At 37.6% G+C, this 18,392-nt stretch overlaps 1 protein-coding gene across 3 annotated transcripts in view; it reads left to right on the forward strand.

Moving 5' to 3' along the window:
* akap10 (A-kinase anchoring protein 10) overlaps positions 1–18,392 on the forward strand; it is a 68,906-nt gene that overhangs the window by 26,174 nt on the left and 24,340 nt on the right. For all 3 annotated transcript variants that reach the window (XM_087977292.1, XM_043718328.2, XM_043718329.2), the window contains exons 3-4: positions 12,350–12,535; positions 16,153–16,722. In XM_087977292.1, the coding sequence (XP_087833418.1) occupies positions 12,350–12,535; positions 16,153–16,722 (756 nt within the window). The remainder of the gene's footprint in view (positions 1–12,349; positions 12,536–16,152; positions 16,723–18,392) is intronic.

Raw genomic sequence — 18,392 nt, forward strand, 5'->3', positions numbered from 1 at the left:
AACACATTGAGCTGAAAAAGGGATCAACTAATTACTGCATGTTGTTCTGAAGGAGTTGGTTAAACATACTTAGCCGAGGTGTGTGTTCTCTGATAACATTATTTGAATTGTAATTTAGGATTGTCAAACCTAGACATGTTGAATTGTTTAAGGTCAAATCAATAACAAAGAAAAAATAATTTGCTGAATTCTTATCAAGTTCCTGAAATATCTGAGCATTACAATTCAATATTTTAGGTTATTTTTACATTGGCATAAAGCAAGTCCAGTATACTTAAAATGGCGATTTTATTTAAATGACACAAAAAGCATCAACTTGTCCAAAGCCTTCTCTGATGTCCGGGTTTTAAAGTGCTGTCACCTAATGACTATATCATCGTTATACTTTGCCTTTTCTCTCTCTAAATTTCAGTTATTCCTGTATCACAAACAACTGTCCAACCATTCTTTGAATTAATATCATTAATGTCGTCTTCTGTTTAACTGATTAGGTCGTCTTTCTTGAACTTGACCTTCACCTTGAAAGCAATTGGTCATTGTATCTTATTGGAAAATTTCTAGTTCCCACTGTTAGTGCTGGTTCCAATTATATCTGTTCAATAACATATCCAGGTATTCTTCATACAATCAGAACAGTCTCCCCAGTGTCCATCCTTCGTCTTCTCCTCATCCTTTTCATTATGGTGACAGAATCTAGAAGTATGGGATCAGGAACAGTGTTAATGCTTGACTTTATCTTTTTAACAATTGTTGATTCCAAGTCAGTTGTTGATCATTCTTAATTCTATCTGATGTTTTTGAAAGTTTCTCCAGCTCAATATAGGAAAGACAAAACCTGTAGTCATTAATTTAGTTCCTATAAACTTCTAAACATTTGCTTTCTCAGCTGCCGTTTCTGGATCCTTTTGGTGGATAATGTCTTTGTATCTTATTTGATTTTTGAGCTGATTTTATTCCTCAACGTCTATTCCTATCACTGCGATTCTTATCATTTATCATTGCAGTACTAGCCTTTTTCAGGGCTAACTGTCCTGCAGATTCTATTTCAGGTTTTTTTTATATAGTGGCTTTATCTTTACAATACTTTTCTAACTGGTTTCACTATTTTTAGCCTTCATTTGTTCTAAGTCATGTGAAATAGTTTTGCTTGCGTACCCTGTCCCTGCGCTTTCACTAACATGGCCCAGGCCAGATTCCACTGGTTCCCTGTGTCGCCATAAATCAAGTCCAATTTATCCCTCATGCAATCACACATGGGCTTGTGTTGACCTATTTCAGTGACCTGGTTCAGCTTTGTTTCTGGATGCAATTCTGAAATTTACATTCACTTGTTTCAGTCTTAAAACAGAGACTAATACTTGAAAAGCTATATCTTTCAATCTGCAAAAAAAAAACTTTTTGTTTGCAGTGAGTCACTAGTGTTTGCTTGTGTTCTTATGGTATTAGGCTACTTGCAGTTTATTGCAATGATTTCCTCAACTAAAAACATTCAACATTTTGTAGGTAGGTCTTGTTAGTCAATTTTGTTCTAGTTATTCAAGTTTAAATATTTAATGCTGATTATACTATTAAAAGGAGAAGCAACAGCCTAGTGGTATTGTCACTGGACTGTTAATCCAGTGACCCAGGAAATGTTCTGAAACCTGGGTTCAGGCTGGTGGAATTTGAATTCAGTAAAAATCTGGAATTAGAGCCTAATAATGACCATGAATCCATTGACAATTATTGGGAAAATCCATCTGCTTCACTAACTCCCTTTCCTGTCTGTCCCACATGTGATTCCAGACCCACAGCGATGTGGTTGACTCTTAACCCTCTAGGCAATTAGGCATGGGCAATAAATTCCAGTCTCGCCAGTGATGCTCTCATCCTGTGAATGAATAAAAAGTCATTTGACTATTGTTTAAAATCTTGACAAATAATTGCATCTCTATCTCTGTGACTTCCATTTGAAATTGAATCATTATAAATGTTTATTTTCTTTACAGTCCATTCTAGTATTTGATGAATCATTCAGTGACTTCAAAATTTTCAATGCAGTTTGACTAAAACAATTGGAAAAGAGATAGTGGGACTTCAAATGTTTGAAGCATTCTGATTCATTTCATAATTGGTTTGACTTATTTTTCTCTTTGGAATTAATGACTCACTGCTTTGAGAGCCAAGATTTTATTTTAACATCAAAGTTTTTTTTTTAATAGTGACTTGAAAATAGAGCAATAACATTTTCTCTCACATTAGGGATCTTAAAATAGAAGTCCAGACTCTCTGAACTAGATTCTCAAGTGTTAGCTCGATTAAACTTTTCAAGTTGTAGAGTTATATAAATGTCAGTCACTGAGCAATATTATTCCTCACAAGTTATCACTACAATTTCAGTGAAATGCAGGGAAGTTTGCCTTTTTTAATGCAGTTGTATGGTAGCCTTTCCTTTCCACAAGGTTGGTTAGCTGGACTGTTGGTTTGTGATGCAGTGATGCCAACAACACTGGTGCAATTTTCGTCCAGGCTGAGGTCACCATGAAGGCTCTATCTTCTCAAACTCACCCCTTTGCTGTTATATAGTGACCCTGAGGTTAGACCTACTGCCAGTCATCTCTCTCCTTAATGAGAGAGCAGCCTGTGGTGCTCTGGCATTATGGCGATGCTCACTTTCACTTCATTTCGTTTCATTGTGCTAAGGATATGCAAAACTATCAGACTTGCCTGCTTGAATTGTAACAGTCACCTGGATTGCATATGATATGTAAGGCTTTATCTGCCCAGCTTGAGTTGAGCCAGGAGATTGTTTGCAGATGTGTAATATGGAATTGATGTACCAGTGAATATAATTCTTTCATTGGCGGTGGTGATGAGCAGTTTGAGGTGATAAATTAGGTTTGAAGAAAGATCTTTCATTTCTAAAAGCAGCTATCATGTTATATGACATTTCTAACCATTCACAGTAAACACAATTTTTTAAAGAAAATTCACTGTTATAGGCAAAAAATTTACACTGAGGAAAATCGCAAACACAGTAAATGAGACAAATGAAAACAGAAAATGCTGAAAGATCAACAGATCAGACAGCATCTGTGCAGAGAGAAACCAAGTTAATGTTTGAAGTCTGATGTTTTCTCAAAACATGCAATCTACAATCTGTGTTTCAAGTTTATAACTATCTGACCCAGGCAAAAAGGACACTGGTTAACTTCAGCATGGTTTTGCTCCAGTTCCATTACATCAAACAATTCAATAGTACCAAATATTTGCAAGCCAACAGCCAAACTGCTTACTGCAAAGTCCCACAAGTAGCAGTGAAGAATCTTAAATTGATAAATGTTGTATCATAAATGGTGACCAACACCAAAAGAGTCTTTTATGTCTGCTTTGGCCATCTGATGTCTCCATTTAAAGATAGCGCTTCTCCAGTAGTAAAATAAATTGTCATTACCTGAGGGCTTCTGCCTCGATAAATAGGCAAAGTCTTTTCTCTGGGGTCAGGGAATCCAGAACTAGAAGGCATAGGTTTAGGGTGAGAGGGGAAAGATATAAAAGAGACCTAAGAGGCAACTTTTTCACGCAGAGGGTGGTACGTGTATGGATTGTGCTGCCAGAGGAAGTGGTGGAGGCTGGTACAATTGCAACATTTAAGAGGCATTTGGATGGGTGTATGAATAGGAAGCGTTTGGAGGGATATGGGCCGGGTGCTGGCAGGTGGGACTAGATTGGGTTGGGATATCTGGTAGGCATGGGTGGGTTGGACCGAAGGGTCTGTTTCCATGCTATACATCTCTGACTCTATGACCATCCTTTCAGGCAGAGAGTTCTAGATCCCTACAATCTTTTGGATTAAAAATATCCTTCTCAACTCTGCTCTGATTTTTCCACAGATTGCATTAAATCAGTAGCCCCTAATTGCTTCTGCTTCTGCTAATGGAAATGGGTCATTTTTGTTTAATCCACTGTATTCAGACCACTCCATTTTGTATAGTTTAGTTATTCCACACCAGCCAAAATTGTCATGCAGGAAATACCGGGTACAAAGTTGCAAGTTTTAGGAATTGACTCTTGTCTCTTGCTTTCAAATACACTTCAGGTGTTTCAGTAATGTAACACCATTTGTATTGATGTGAAATTGAAATTGTTGATTACTTCATCTCACAATGTAATGTTGAAGATACCAGAGAGCATAAAAAGTTGCCATGTTTAGTTGTGAGGACTTCAAAATAGTACTGTATGTCACTTAACTTACAATTGAACATCAGTTTAAAAAAATTCAATGTACTATAAGCATGAAAATGAATTTTCTTCTTCTAATAGTCTGAAGCCAGATATATTTGCCATAACGATTACCATTTCATTTGTGTCAGCTTTAGCTCAGTGTCGCGCACTCCTAATTCTCAGTTTAAAAAATAATGTGGTTACAGTCCTCTTTTTTTAAAAAAAAAAGTGAATATGTAATTTAATGTAGCACTTCATTACAGTACTGTGGAAATGGTACATTGTTCAAGTTACAGCACCATCCTTTGGATGAGATGTTAAAAAGTGGCGCTGTCTTCTGAGATGGACGTAAAGTATTCTGCCACACAATTCTGAGAGGAGAATGTGCCTTGGTGTACAATCATCCCTTGACGAATAAATGCATAGGACAAATTATCTGATTATTTAATTGCTATTTATGTGACTTTGCTGTTTGTAAATTTCTATATTTACAAATAATAGACTATATTTTAAAAATGTTTTGGTTGTAAAGTGCTTTGGGGCACCTTAATGCTGTGATGAATGAAAAGATTTATTTTCTGCCATAATTCAGTGAAGTGAAGTTTGACAGACTTGAATTGTTACATTATGAAAGTAAATAGTTTTTGACTATATATGCAAACTTTTCCATTTTAATGTTTCAAACTAAATGGGTGTACAGCTCAATGTACAGCTTCGATGTTGATTGGGCTGGGGTTAATCAGATTGATAAAATAACGAGAAGGAAAATGGTGATTCACAGCATTTGAAAAAAATGGCATGACACAAAATTGCCAATTTTTTTGATTCCTGCTCATGTTGGGAATCTATTAATTTTGTGATCTTTAAAATTTTAAAGTTGTATTATTATTGCAACTTGTATTTATTTCAATAGCTCAGTGGAGTTGAACAATGAAGATGTGACTATGATTGCATCTTTTGAGAAGAAAATTATACACTTTTCCCAAATTGGTAAAATGGCACTTCTTTTCCAAACTATTGATTGAACATGTGTGAAAGCATTCCTTTCTGTAACATCACAGTTTGGTTTCAACATATGGATAAAAACTTTCAACATGTGATACTGGATCCATTCGTTTCTAGAATTTAGTTGTGCAGGGTAAATTTATACCTGTCAATTGCAGACAAACACTATCCATTTTTCCTGTCAACATTGGCAGGCAAGATCATTGTGAAATATCTGCCGTTTTTAATTAAGCAATTGGAATGCCTGTTTAAACAACAAACATCCCTCTAAATTAGAACCTTTCCAACTGTGTTGATTAAAAGCTAGAGTTAAACATTTCACCTGGAACAATGGCTAAATATGCTGATAACAAAATGCTTTCATAATGTGGTTAAATAGATCGTCGTTTGTAAACCCGTATTTGAAAGGATTGTTGCTATTTGTGACTGTTGGGGGTATGAAACACTGCATATATTACTAAGAATCAACAGTCATAAGCCTTTACTTGATTGGGTTTGGTTGGTACAGAAGCACCTGGTAATTGTTTTGCTGGCTGTGAAATAAAACTAATTCCCTGTCGTTATTCCTGTTTCCTTATATGTACTTACTAAATTTAGGTTTGCAGTGTACTAGGTTCTGATCTTGATTTTGAGTGTTTTCTAGGAATCTACTGAATGAAGGTGATTCTTGCAGATGAAATGGGGAGAAGGTTCAAAGTTAACTTGTACCACTCGAACTTTCTCACCAGATTCAAAGCAGACCCCCCCGCCCCCCCGAAGTGTTGACGTGAAATTAAGATCATAGACCTGAAACATTAATTTTGTTTCTCTCTCCACATATACAGTCTGCAGAGCTGGCAGTATTTCCAGAGTTTTGTTTTTAGTTCAAATTTCAAGCATTTTTGGTGTTTTGCTTTTGGAATAAACATGGTTCTTTCACTTCCTCCTCCCATCATGAAGCAAAATACACTTGTCGTGACCATGCATGAACTAAAATAGAAGGTGTGATGCTTAATAAGTGGAGAATGTACCTATATCAGTTGGAATTATAGAGTCATACAGCGTGGAAACAGACTCTTTGGTCCATGGTGACCAGGTATCCTAAATTGAACTTGCCCCATATCCCTCTAAATCTTTCCTAATCATGTACCTTTTTAAATGTTGTTATAATTTATGTGCAGAATGAGAGCATTTCTCACCCCAATTATTCAGTCAATTGTGTTAATGTGACACTTCCATTTTGAATATTAGATTCTTAATTGAGGCTCCCCATTTTAAACACAGATTTTGTGCTGTGACCCATAACAATTAGAGCAGCAAGTTGCATTTATAACACTTACTTCAAAGACAGCCTGAAGTATTCATTCAGAAAGAAAAAAGGAAAACACTTTTGGGCTATGGGAAAAAGGTAGGTGAGTGGCATTGAGTGCCAGCATTGACATGATGTACACATGAAGCTAAAATTGTCATTGTCCTGCTGGACCATAGGGCTGTTCTCTTATTAGAGACATGATTGGTGGTGGTTTAACCTGAGGATCGCCGTGACTCAAGTGAGGGAAGTGGTTGACATTAGTGTGCTTCATGGCAACCTCAGTTGAATTGGGAATAGAGCCCACGATGTTCAAACCAGCTTTCTGGCCAACTGAGCTAACCAACTCCCAATTAACATACATGTGGGTCAGTACATATGAACAAGAAGCAAGAGTGGGCCATTTGACCCCTGAAGTTTGCTGCATTATTCAATAAGATCACAAATGATTTAATTGTGATGGTCTGAATGACCTCCTTCAGTGCTGTATTCTTTCTATGACGAAGGAAAAAGGTGAGTGACACAGATTTTAAGGAGGGAATTTTGAGGCTTAGAGAACTAGCAGTTGAAGATACATTGGTGATAATGAAGTTATGAACGATAGGATTGTTCAAGGCAAGATGTAAAGGAGCACAGATATTTGAGAGTTGAGGTGATAGAAATGGGACATACAAGGCCTGTGGAGAGATTTAAAAACTGGGTGAATTTTAAAATTGATGTGTTGTTAAACTGGGGGATGTTGTCTTTTAGCAAGCTCAGGGATGATGTGTGAATGGGACTTGATGCAAGTTAAGATATCGCCTGCAGACATTAGTTGAACTTTTAGTTTCATGGACTGGAGAACTTAGTAGGCTGGACAGAATTGCAGTGGAATTATCACTTATATATAGCAACGATATGGATGAGGATTTCAGAAGGAGATGAGTTGAGATGGAGTGAAGTTAGGCCATCTTGGTTATGGCATGGATGTCTGGTTGAAAGCATAATTCTGGGTCTCGTGTCGGAGTGTGGCGAACAGTTCAATTCAGTCCCAGTCGGGGTGTGGAATAATATTGATGGCAGGGAAAATGACAGAAACCAGACATTTCCTGGGATTCAGTACTTTCCACTAAAGCATCAAAAATTGACAAAGCACTTACAATCAGTGCACAACAAGAAGAAATGTTATTGCTTTGCTCAGTTGGCTGTCAATCTGTATCCCACCACATTTATACAGTGCATTTAACATAATACATCCCAGAGTGCTCCACAGGAAAGATTATCAAACAAAATTTGTAACATGACCACATCAAGTGAAATGCTGGGGCAACTTACCAAGAGCTTGGACAAAATGGTGTGTATTAAGGAGCATCCTAACAAGGAGAGAGGTACAGAGGTTTAGAAATAGAATTCTCAAAGTTAGGACCTTGACCGCAAAAGGCATGGCTAACAATGATGGAGCAAATAAAACCAGACGTGTGGTAATCTATAATTAGAAGAGGACAAATGTAAGGATTGAAAGGATGGGGGAGTCATTACAGGGAAGAGAAGGAAAGAGGTGATCAGGGTTTAAAGTCTGTGGTTTCCCAACCTCATGCTAGTTCTGGCAACTGATGTGAAGCATCTCAATCTTACTGGTAAGTAAAAAGGTTGAGAACCTTTGGATGTTTTACTGCATTTAAGTTGCATTATAAGAACAATCTTACTGTTTGTACTTACTATTTTTACATTTGTCCTTTTTTTTAAAGTTTTGTGGGCTTGGGAATTTAGATAATTGGGTATCGTTGGATAAGTCTATATCAGAACAGCAAGAACTTAACTGCATGACCCTGCATTTCGAATTTGCTCTAAACCCCCTTTGCATGCTTCCTTCAGTCTCAAAACTTTTTAAAATCTCATCTGGTACCCTCTGTACCAAGATATTGCTCATTCTTCCAAATAGCTTCCTTACTCCCTGAAGTGTATTGAAATACTTTTCTACACTAACAGAGAGACTTTCCCACATCTAATGACTCAAGGTAGTGAAAAACAAGTGTTCATGTCTGTTTCTTTAGTAGGTTTTCCCTGATGTGACAGCCTGAGTGGTACCACCGCACATCAAGCATGTGGCCAATCAGGAATTTCTCCTCCTACTGCCTAACCTAAGCACATTGGGAAGGTTGATAGGTTAGTAACCAGCCTGTTTGGATACATTATGGCTGTGCTTTCCATGGCTCTCATACCCTGAAGTGAGACTCTCAACCCCACGGTTTCTACCTCAGAAGCAGGGACACTACTCACTGAACCACAAGACCTCCCGTTTCCACCTAAAATGGACACTAATGAAACAGACAGGATAGAATCAGAATTATTGCAGTATAGAAGAGAGTCCTTTGATCCATCAAAGGATTATAAAGTCATGAGGGGCATGGATAGGATAAATAAACAAGGTATTTTCCCTGGGGTCAGGGACTCCAGAACAAGAGGGCATAGGTTTAGGGTGAGAGGGGAAAGTTTTAAAAGGGACCTAAGGGGCAACCTTTTCACAGAGAGAGTGTTGCGTGGTGGAGGAAGTGGTAGAGGCTGGTACAAATATAGCCTTTAAAAGGATGGATATATGAATAGGAAGGGCTTAAAGGAATATGGGCCAAGTGCTGACAAATGGGACTAGACTAATTTTGGATATCTGGTCGGCATAGATGAGTTGGACTGAAGGGTCTGTTTCCGTGCTGTACATCTCTATGACTCAATGCCTGTGTCCACACTGAACCTTCAAAGCAATTCACAAGCTGCCACTAACCCTTTCTCTCCCACATCCCAAGTGACAATAGACGTTGGGGAGTAGAGCTAGCAGGGGGAAGTAGTGAGGATCCTTTGCAGGCTCTTTTAAAGCCAGTATACTCTCGTAAATGTGACATTTTTTAAGGCTGAAGTGGGAGCTGCTCCCAATGTTAACACTTGGACCCGTGAGAGGGTTTCAAAAATAGTCCCATTGAAGTCACAGGATTTGCTGCAAGAGTCAGGCACATGAAATCTTTACTCTGCACTGTGTTGTATATTTGTATCATGTAAATATCTTTTTTTTTAAAACCATTGAGCGCACACCATTTTTTAATTAAAAATTTCTTAAAGTACATCCTTAGTGGTTTAAATAATTGGTATTAGTATCTCTATTTCCTTCAATTATTAGTCTGAGGTGGCAGATCCACAATTATATAAATAGCTTAAATTCTATTTAAATGGAATAAATTTACTGTGTTTTAGCATTTTATTCTGTTGTGGGGTTATAATAGTAATGACTAACATTCTTAAAATGAAGGCATTGTTCATTGGAACACTGATAACATTAAAAAAGACATGAAGCACTTGTTCTACTGAATGACACCGATCTTGGCATTTAGCAAGGCTTCGCGCATGGATGTTGGTGATCACCAGTCCCTGCATACTAATGATGAGAACTGAACTGTAGTGTGACTGAGTTCTTCCTACTTCTAAATGCTAGCAATAGTAAAGCTTTGTCCAGTCATCCCAAATCATCCTCAGTTTATTTTTTATTTGCTTATATTTCAAGTGTTGTAATTCTTGTGATTTATTATTTGTAGTGGTGATTTCCACTTGTAGTTCAGTAGTAGGATTATTTTAGGATGAATGGTTTAGAAATCAGTATGACTCATCAGTGTGCATGGAGTACAATAATTTCAGCAAGTTAATAGTGAAAATAAACATTTTAAGTTTCATAATGCAACATTTATAAGCACAAAGTTTGTAATGGAGGATAAAACTAATTTTCCCAATTTGTTTATTTTCGCTTTTAGTGCTGTGTATTGCACTTAGGACCCAAGGCCACCACTTTTGGCCATGTAAAGTACCCAGTCTATCTCATCACCTTGTAAGAGCATCTCAAAGATTTGAATTGAGAAGTGAAGTTAGCCTGTTTCACAATGCTACATTTGACCAGCAACATTTGTGGTATTTTCCATAAATGGGATGCTGTTCTCAAGCCAAAAGGATGTTCTTCCTGTGTCTTAAATCAGTAATGTGGTATGCACATTTCAGTGCCAGTATGGTGCCATATATGTAGACCATATCTGCAGAGGAACCTTGATTATCCAAATGAGATGGTTGGGCACTATTTCTTTCGGATAATTGATTATTTAGTTAATTGATTCAATGCCTCTCCTCTGGGCTTGGAGTTTTCTGAAGTTTCCTTCTTCATTGCTGTGCCTGCCTTGCTTCCTCTGTCTGTCTCAGGGTTTGTTTCTGAGCAGACACATACTCATGTGTAAGGGATCTGCAGCATTGCTGAAGATGATCTCCCCCCCCCCCCCCCCCCCCCAAAAAAAATCAGTTCAGTGCGATTGACGCAGTGAGACTTGCTAAGTCTACTCCCGGTTCAGGAGACTAGACAGCAGCACAATGCACATAAGCCCCCATCTGCCTGCTCACAGCTCCTGTGAGTCCCCTGTCTGCTCCCCATTCCCTCTCCGTGGCTACCAGACTGGACACCCACAGGAAGACTACTGTTGCCTTTTGGGGGGTGGGGGGGGGGGAATGGTTGCGTGAGAGTGTGTCTCAAAATAGCACACACATGCACACAACCTTTTATTGCATCATTTTGACATGTTCTACCATTGTCCTGTACAGGACAATCCGTGTACAACTCCAGGAAAAGTGTGGGGGGAGAGAGGGGGCAGGCAGTCAGTCATTTTGAGACCGTGCCTGGGCTCCCATCGATATACAGGACTCTTCTCCGCAGCATTTCACTAAGCCAAGTTCATTTTTAATCATGTGATCTGTGTGGAAGCACCTCTTTGACATAATCTTTCTATCGGGACCTTGAGATCTTCTTCGGATAATCTGAAATTCGGATAATCGAAGTTCCTCTGTATATGGCTAGTAGGTCTTATTAAACCATGTGTCTCTTTGTTTGCAACAGACTGAGTACTGACCATACTGAATCACTTTGTGGTTGCAAAACCCAGGTCATAATGTCTATCATTATTTATGATTTTGAGATTGGGAAGCACTCAATCCTAAGTGTGCTAAGTAGTATATTGTTAGCCAATGAAAGATTGTCAATTGGGCTCACCAGGTAGTGCACGTACACTTGCTAGATGCTGCTTAAATTCATATTCTAAGGTAAAGGAATTTGTCCAGCCAAATTTCTTTTTAAATTAACCAAAAATGCTTCCTGGTACAATCTGCTTGGCAACTCCTTGACCAATTGGGATCCACTTGCCAGTCAGTCTATGCTGGTTTCTCATCGCGTAAAATTTTTGCCCTTTGGAATTATTGCATTTGCTCTGAAAAATGAGAGATGTAAACCTTTATGCTTTTTTCAAAATATTCAAGTTTTTGGACTAAAAATAAGTATATATTAAATGATGTTGGGTAGCTCTGTGAAGTGTGCAGTGGGAATTTTATTAATGTTGCTTATAGGTTTCTGTTAATTATTTTGAAAGTTTTTAATTGAACTTATGCAAGTATTGGTGAACTTGTACACTGTTTGGCTGTACTGAACTGCTGTCTCCTGTTGGGGAGAGCGCATTTTGGTGACTTAAGTTTAGGTGTCCCTCCAATTGAGTAACTATGCAATTAAATTAGATTAAATGTTACTGAAAACATTACATGATATGTTGCTCAGCACCTTTCCTGTTAGAAGTATGACATATATCTAATATCTTTAATTTGTGTTAGTGTCCCTCTCCCATTTCCTTGCCCACCCCCTCCTCAGATTTTATGAAAAATGTCAAGACTTGTGATGTCTTTTCCTCATTAGTTGTCTTTTAAATTGATCTGAGTCATTTGACCAGTAATGGATTGCCACTGTATTTAATATGAAGGTAATTGGCTCTTTTCTTTCCTCTGAATGTTTGTTTTTTTACTTTTTTGCAGGCCCAGCCACCAGTCCTGTTGCAACCCCATCACCAAGCAGGAACAATGCACTTCTGGAAGCTGCAGGACCAAGCTATGTGGCAATCAATGCCATCTCTGCCAACATGGACTCTTTTGCACGTGGCAGAACAGCAGTTCTCAATCAACAACCAATTCATATGGAAGCTGCTCATTTTGGAGACTTAGGTAAAGTCGTAATTTATTAACTTATGCTCATGATGATATATAGTAAAATAATTATGCACACTCTTGAATAAATCTGGAGAGGCTGTATATGAGACATACTGATGTTTTTGTTTATTATTGTACATTGGGTGTTACAGATGCTTAAGTTGTCTTAATTGATGGTCTCAACATTATACCAGTCTTCAAATATTTAATGAAATGATTTGGCAATTAGTAGTCTATTGTCAAAAAAAGGGTAACCTAATGATCCAGAACAAATTTTAAATTGAAATCTTATATTTGCAAAACCAGGTATGCTTTTCAATACGTAATCAAGATTACATATTGAAGAATCAATGTAGAATGAGGGAAATACCATCAGCCTTTGAAAGCGTTTTGAACCCTTTTTGTAGTTGTTAATGTAATTTTTATCTTCATGGATCTGCATCTGCGTTGGTTGACTGCATCACTAACTATCCCATTATAATGTTAGTGTGTACGTTTACAAGTTGCCAGTTTGACTTTATCAATGTGAAATTACTGGTGTGTGCTTACCTTCAAATCTAATAGAATTTCTATAATGTCAGCATTAGCTGATGAAGGCTTAAAATAGATATCTACTTCATGTTCGTATCCAGTTTGACACATACGGCGGGATGAATCTATGCAGCTTAACTGTTCCTTTGCAAACTCTATTATCACATACTTCGTAAGTGCTGCCTTTTTCCCTTTCTGTGAAACCTCGAATACCTATGCGTGCAGTGAAATCACTGGATTAATTTGTATTGCTAGCTTCTCCGTTATATGTAAAAGAGTGTTCTATCTGGTGATTGTGTCTGGAGCTACCTACTGTCAAAATTCTGAATTTTTAAAACAAAATCTGTTTATAGCTCTCTCATCTCCTTTAAGGCAATCCTGTTGTCTTTGTCGATCAAGCTTTTGGTTAACTGTTCTAATTTTCCTTTATGGTCTAATATCAATTTTTTAATTGATAATGCTTATGTGAAGCATAAGAGTAAATTTTAAATACAATTTGCTGTTATTCACATGCATTAAGTAACAGCATCCAAATTCTTTGTATTCCCCTTGTTTAATGACATAATGACTTTGCCTCGTTAGCAGTTTTCAATAATTAATTACTCATTCATAGTAACTTTCAATTCAGAGCTATCCTTTTTCTGAATCATTCTAACTCAGGCTTGGCCAAATATTTTCCCCCAAAGCAATTTTTTAAAAGTTTTGACCGAGCATTTATCATAAATTCCAAAAATAAAGTTAAGGCATAAAGAAAACAGACAACTTAGCAACCCCCCAAAAAATTCAAAGCAATAAACTGATAATTTACAAACAATGAGTAATTAATAAATTTAACAGTGCCAAGTAGCAGAATGTAACTTTTTTTTTTCCATTTTTGCTTAAGAAGCAACGGTTCCTGAGGTAGGAAATAAGACTAAGCTAAGGACCAGAGTTTAACTGACGCTGATCTTGCATTTGCCTCTGGAGAACACTTTGATCAGAACTTAGTGGAATTGGTACGAAAATGGATTTTGGAGGCAACTTGCTTTTCAACGTGTTCTCAATCTCTCCCTGACACTGTGGTTAGGTTTTTGGGGAGGTGGCTCCACGTTTATCCACACTAAATAGCCACTGTCTTGGTGCTCACTTTCAGTCTCCTTGTTTCACCATATGTATCACCATCTATACCCAATGAGAATAAAGGGTATGTGTGAGAATCTGAGAGAGAATGATTGACAGATTCCCCTCTCACTCGGACATTTTAAGATAAATATACAAATGTCTGAGTTAGGAGCAGGAAAAGATATTCAAGGATTCTGCTTCCAACATCTTTTAATGAAGAAACTTCAAAGACTCATGATCCTCTGTTAAAATTCACCTCACTCTGTCTTAAATGTATGATTCCATATTTTTAAATGGCGACTCTTAGTTCTAGATTCTCCCATAAGAGGAACATTCTCTTTATATCCACCATGTCATGCTGCCTCAGGATCTTACCTTTCAGTCAGGTCACCTCTTAGACTTCTGCACTCCAGTGGACGCAAGCCTAGCATATCCTCTTTAGATAACCTGTCTATTCCAGGTACCTGTGTTAATATATTAAGCTTTCTCCGAGCTGCTTGAAATACATTTGGTGAGGAGGGTGGGTCTGGATAGGATGCTCTACAGAGGGTGTGGATTTTAAGGGCCAAACGGCCTGGTTCCACACTAGGGATTCTAAGTGAGAAATATTAACTCTATGTAAAACATTAAGAAAATGACATCTATGGCTCTAAATCCAGAAGCCTAATGTGCAGTAACATATATTTTAGGAATGTTCTGGTGATGAGCAGAATGTTTATTGAATAGTGGAGAAAAGAAGAGACACCCAACAGATGGTTTCTCTATTGCAATTTTTCCTTTTTTGTTGGCTATGCCCCATTAGGCTAAGTTTAGAAAATGAATGAAGCTTGATCCAAAGCAGCAAATGAGAGCTTCTTTATAAAGAAGCTATCAACAAAATTCAAAATACAGATATTTTGATGGCTAAATTTTAATAAGTTTAGGAAGCACAATATCAAATATTCTTATGACTGTCTTCTATACATTTTGAATAATACAGCAGATGGTAGGCCCAATATTATGGGAATCATGGAAATGACAATGAGAGGCCATGCTGAATATTGGATAGTGTAATGTTAAATTGATATCCTTGAGCTATTTTTATTTTTATTGCCCCTTGGGAATTCAACAGCAGTTTTGGATATTTTTATTGTGTATGTCTGGCTTCATGAGATTAAATCATTTGGTGCAAATTCATGGCATTTCAAGTTCTGCATATTTATTTGGATGGAGTGTCATGTTAGGCCAAAGAATTGCCATTTCATAATGTTAGATATGAATGTACAAAGGTAAAATGCCTTGACAGTGTACATTACATCAAGATTTAACTCTGCAGTATTTCTCCCTATTTGTGTTCTATTTTCTGAATTTCTAAAAGACATTCTTCATGTTTCATTACAACCAGCTGTTTGTATAACTGTTGACTGTGTACCTTTTACAGTGAGAGATGCATGTATCCAGCTTTCTGCAGTGAAGTATGCGGGGAGGTCTTTAGAAGGTCAGACACTGAAGAATCACTGGATGCAAGTTTTATGGTCTGGACCTATAACAAAAAATGCCAATGTGAATTTGTCATATTTGTTGTATTGGGCATTGTGCCATGTCCACTTTGGCATTTTTCCAAAGGGTTGGGTTTGGTAATCTGCAGTGTGACTGGTGTGCAACGTATCTCATTTTACCAGTTCATCATGCAATATCTCAAAAGTGAGACGAGCTTCCTACAAGTGCTCCATTTCAAAGCATTACTACTTTAAGAAATGTTTTTCACATTGTGGAGAATGGCTGTACCCAACGATACTTGATTGAAATGATTCCATAGTTACACAGAATGATTATTTTTCAATAGGTATGGAACAATATTAAACAATCATAGAATTATAGCCAACATTATGGTATTCAAGAAATATTCTTGCCTCCTGTGGTCTGCTCTGGTTTGCTACAGAATCCTTCGGTGCAGATATACCTTTGTACTAAATGAAGAGTCCATGCTACACACTCCTCATGTTTTTGTTTTTAAATAGGTCATTCTTGCCTGAATTATAAAGCTGAAGAGATTAACTCCAGACTCTCAAAGACTCTTGAACAAGTTCTGCAGGACAGCACTGCTCTCCCATATATCATCCAGTTCATGGAGATGCAAGGAGTTGGACAATTGGTTAAATTCTGGTTGGAAGCTGAAAGTTTCCGCTCCACAAGCTGGTCTCGCATCAGAGCCCACAGCCTGAACACAGTAAAGCATAGCTCTTTAGCAGAACCTGCATCCCCTGCAAATAGACAGTGTGATGTTGATGTGCCGGTATCGCTTGACTCCTCTGTGTCTCCTGAGCTGGAGGCAAAGGGTAATCCAGTTTCTAGTAATAATAAACTTAATGTATCAGACCTCACAAGCCTGGACTGCACTGGACAAAACAAAACCTCTCCAAATCACTCGTTAAATAAGGGTGGCAGAGATTTGAATCCATTGAATGACGGGGCATCAAGAGCAATAGCTACTCGGACAGGACCCGCGAGTCAAGAATCTCTAAAACCTGTATTGAAAGGAAATGCACAGCAAACCGGGCTGAAAGGCCTATCGGGCAAATTGATGAAAAGTAAGCCTGCTTCTATTATTTTCTTTCAAAACTGATCACTTGATTCAATTTTCTCTTCTGTAATGTGTTACCTGTGATAATGGAATAAGTTTTGTTATGGACATTAACCCATTGAAAAGCTCCCTAAATCATTGCTTACTGTTATGATTAATTAAAATGGCCAATCAGTAATTAACTTTCAAAATATAATGCCCTCCCCAAAGTGTTTTGTAGGTTGATCAACAAGCAGTTGAGCCAAACAAAGCAGAATGTCCCAGTTTCCATCTCTGCTCTGTGCTTAATTCATCATGAGGCAGGAAAGGATCTTTTAAGGATTATCCTTTTTTGGCGATGCAGCAAGGGCAAGGAAATGTGTTTTGGTATGAAAGGCAGTACTGATTTAGTGCAAGAGGGTATACGTTTTAGTATGTTGCCGGCGTTTTTGTTTTGAAAAGTAAAATGCATATTTTGATATTGCCCACCATTTTGTAGCAGAGTAAATTGTAATTCTGTGGATTTTGGATGCACAGCTCTTAAAATGAGTTCTAGTTTGGGGTTTCCATGGTTTAACCTTCCTTATGGAGAACTCTGTTGTAAATAGGAAGTGGTAAATGTAACATGTAATGACATGGTTCAGTTCAAACCAGCTGGGTTACTTTACTAAGAATGATGTGTAGTTCTGGTACAATGCTGCATGAACAGTTGGCAGCATTTATTATTCCAGTGCAATAATGGGAGAGTGCTGAAACCTCACCAACGTCACATCATCCTTGACCCTCAAAACAAGCATTGGGTAAGGTAACAATTAAATGCTGGTGTGGACCAGACCAAACTCCTTTAAAGTATATTAAGAAGATAGCCTAGACCCTAACTTTTTCTTGTTTTAAAGGCAAGTACCAGGCGTTGCGTTCCAGGTGCAATTCAATTAGTCAAACTACCAGGTTTGATGCAAAACAAGCATTATTCATACACTATAGTTAAAATACTGGAAAAGAAAGGAAAGAAATTGGAATAATTAAACCTATTGGAAAGCTTAACTGAATAATATTTTATTGAACTACTAAACAGCAACTATTCTAATAAAGTAGTATGCCATAAGCGCACCCTTGACAAAAGTTCAGTAAAATAGATTGTGTCTCAGGCAATTCTCCAGTCCAGGAGGACAACACAGAGAGGGGATGATGAGAAAGAGAGACACAAACTGCAGTTTCCAAACCCAGCTTCGAGGCCCCAGTAGCAACTGCTACTGACAAACTAAAAATCTTGGCTCTGGGGGAATATGACCCCATCCATTCAGGCTGCTTATCTTGTTCCAAAAATAAACTAAGCCTTCACAGGCTGTTAACCTTATTGATTTCACAAAGACAGCTCACACCTCTGAATGAAGACGACTCCTTTTTTTTAACGAAAGGGACAAAATACACCTCTGAAAGTCACCATACTAAAAGACAAAGTTTCATTGAAAAAGCTGTAAGTCATGTGGCGTAGAACTTTGCATTCAATTCTTCAACTTATTGAATATATTCATTCCATTGTACAAATTCTTAAATTCTGGCAACCAGCCAGTTGTTTACTTGAATTTAGTGTCTGGATTTGTAGAAAGCATGATAAAGGTCCAACAAGCAACATTAATAATAAAATCATTCAGTGTGTGCAGAATTTGATAAGTTGAATACTGAATCTATTTTAAT

This window comes from Chiloscyllium plagiosum, unplaced genomic scaffold (genome assembly GCF_037043375.1).
Source record: "Chiloscyllium plagiosum isolate Xiang-an unplaced genomic scaffold, Cpla_swu_hap1 HiC_scaffold_31, whole genome shotgun sequence".
Lineage (NCBI taxonomy): Eukaryota > Metazoa > Chordata > Chondrichthyes > Orectolobiformes > Hemiscylliidae > Chiloscyllium > Chiloscyllium plagiosum.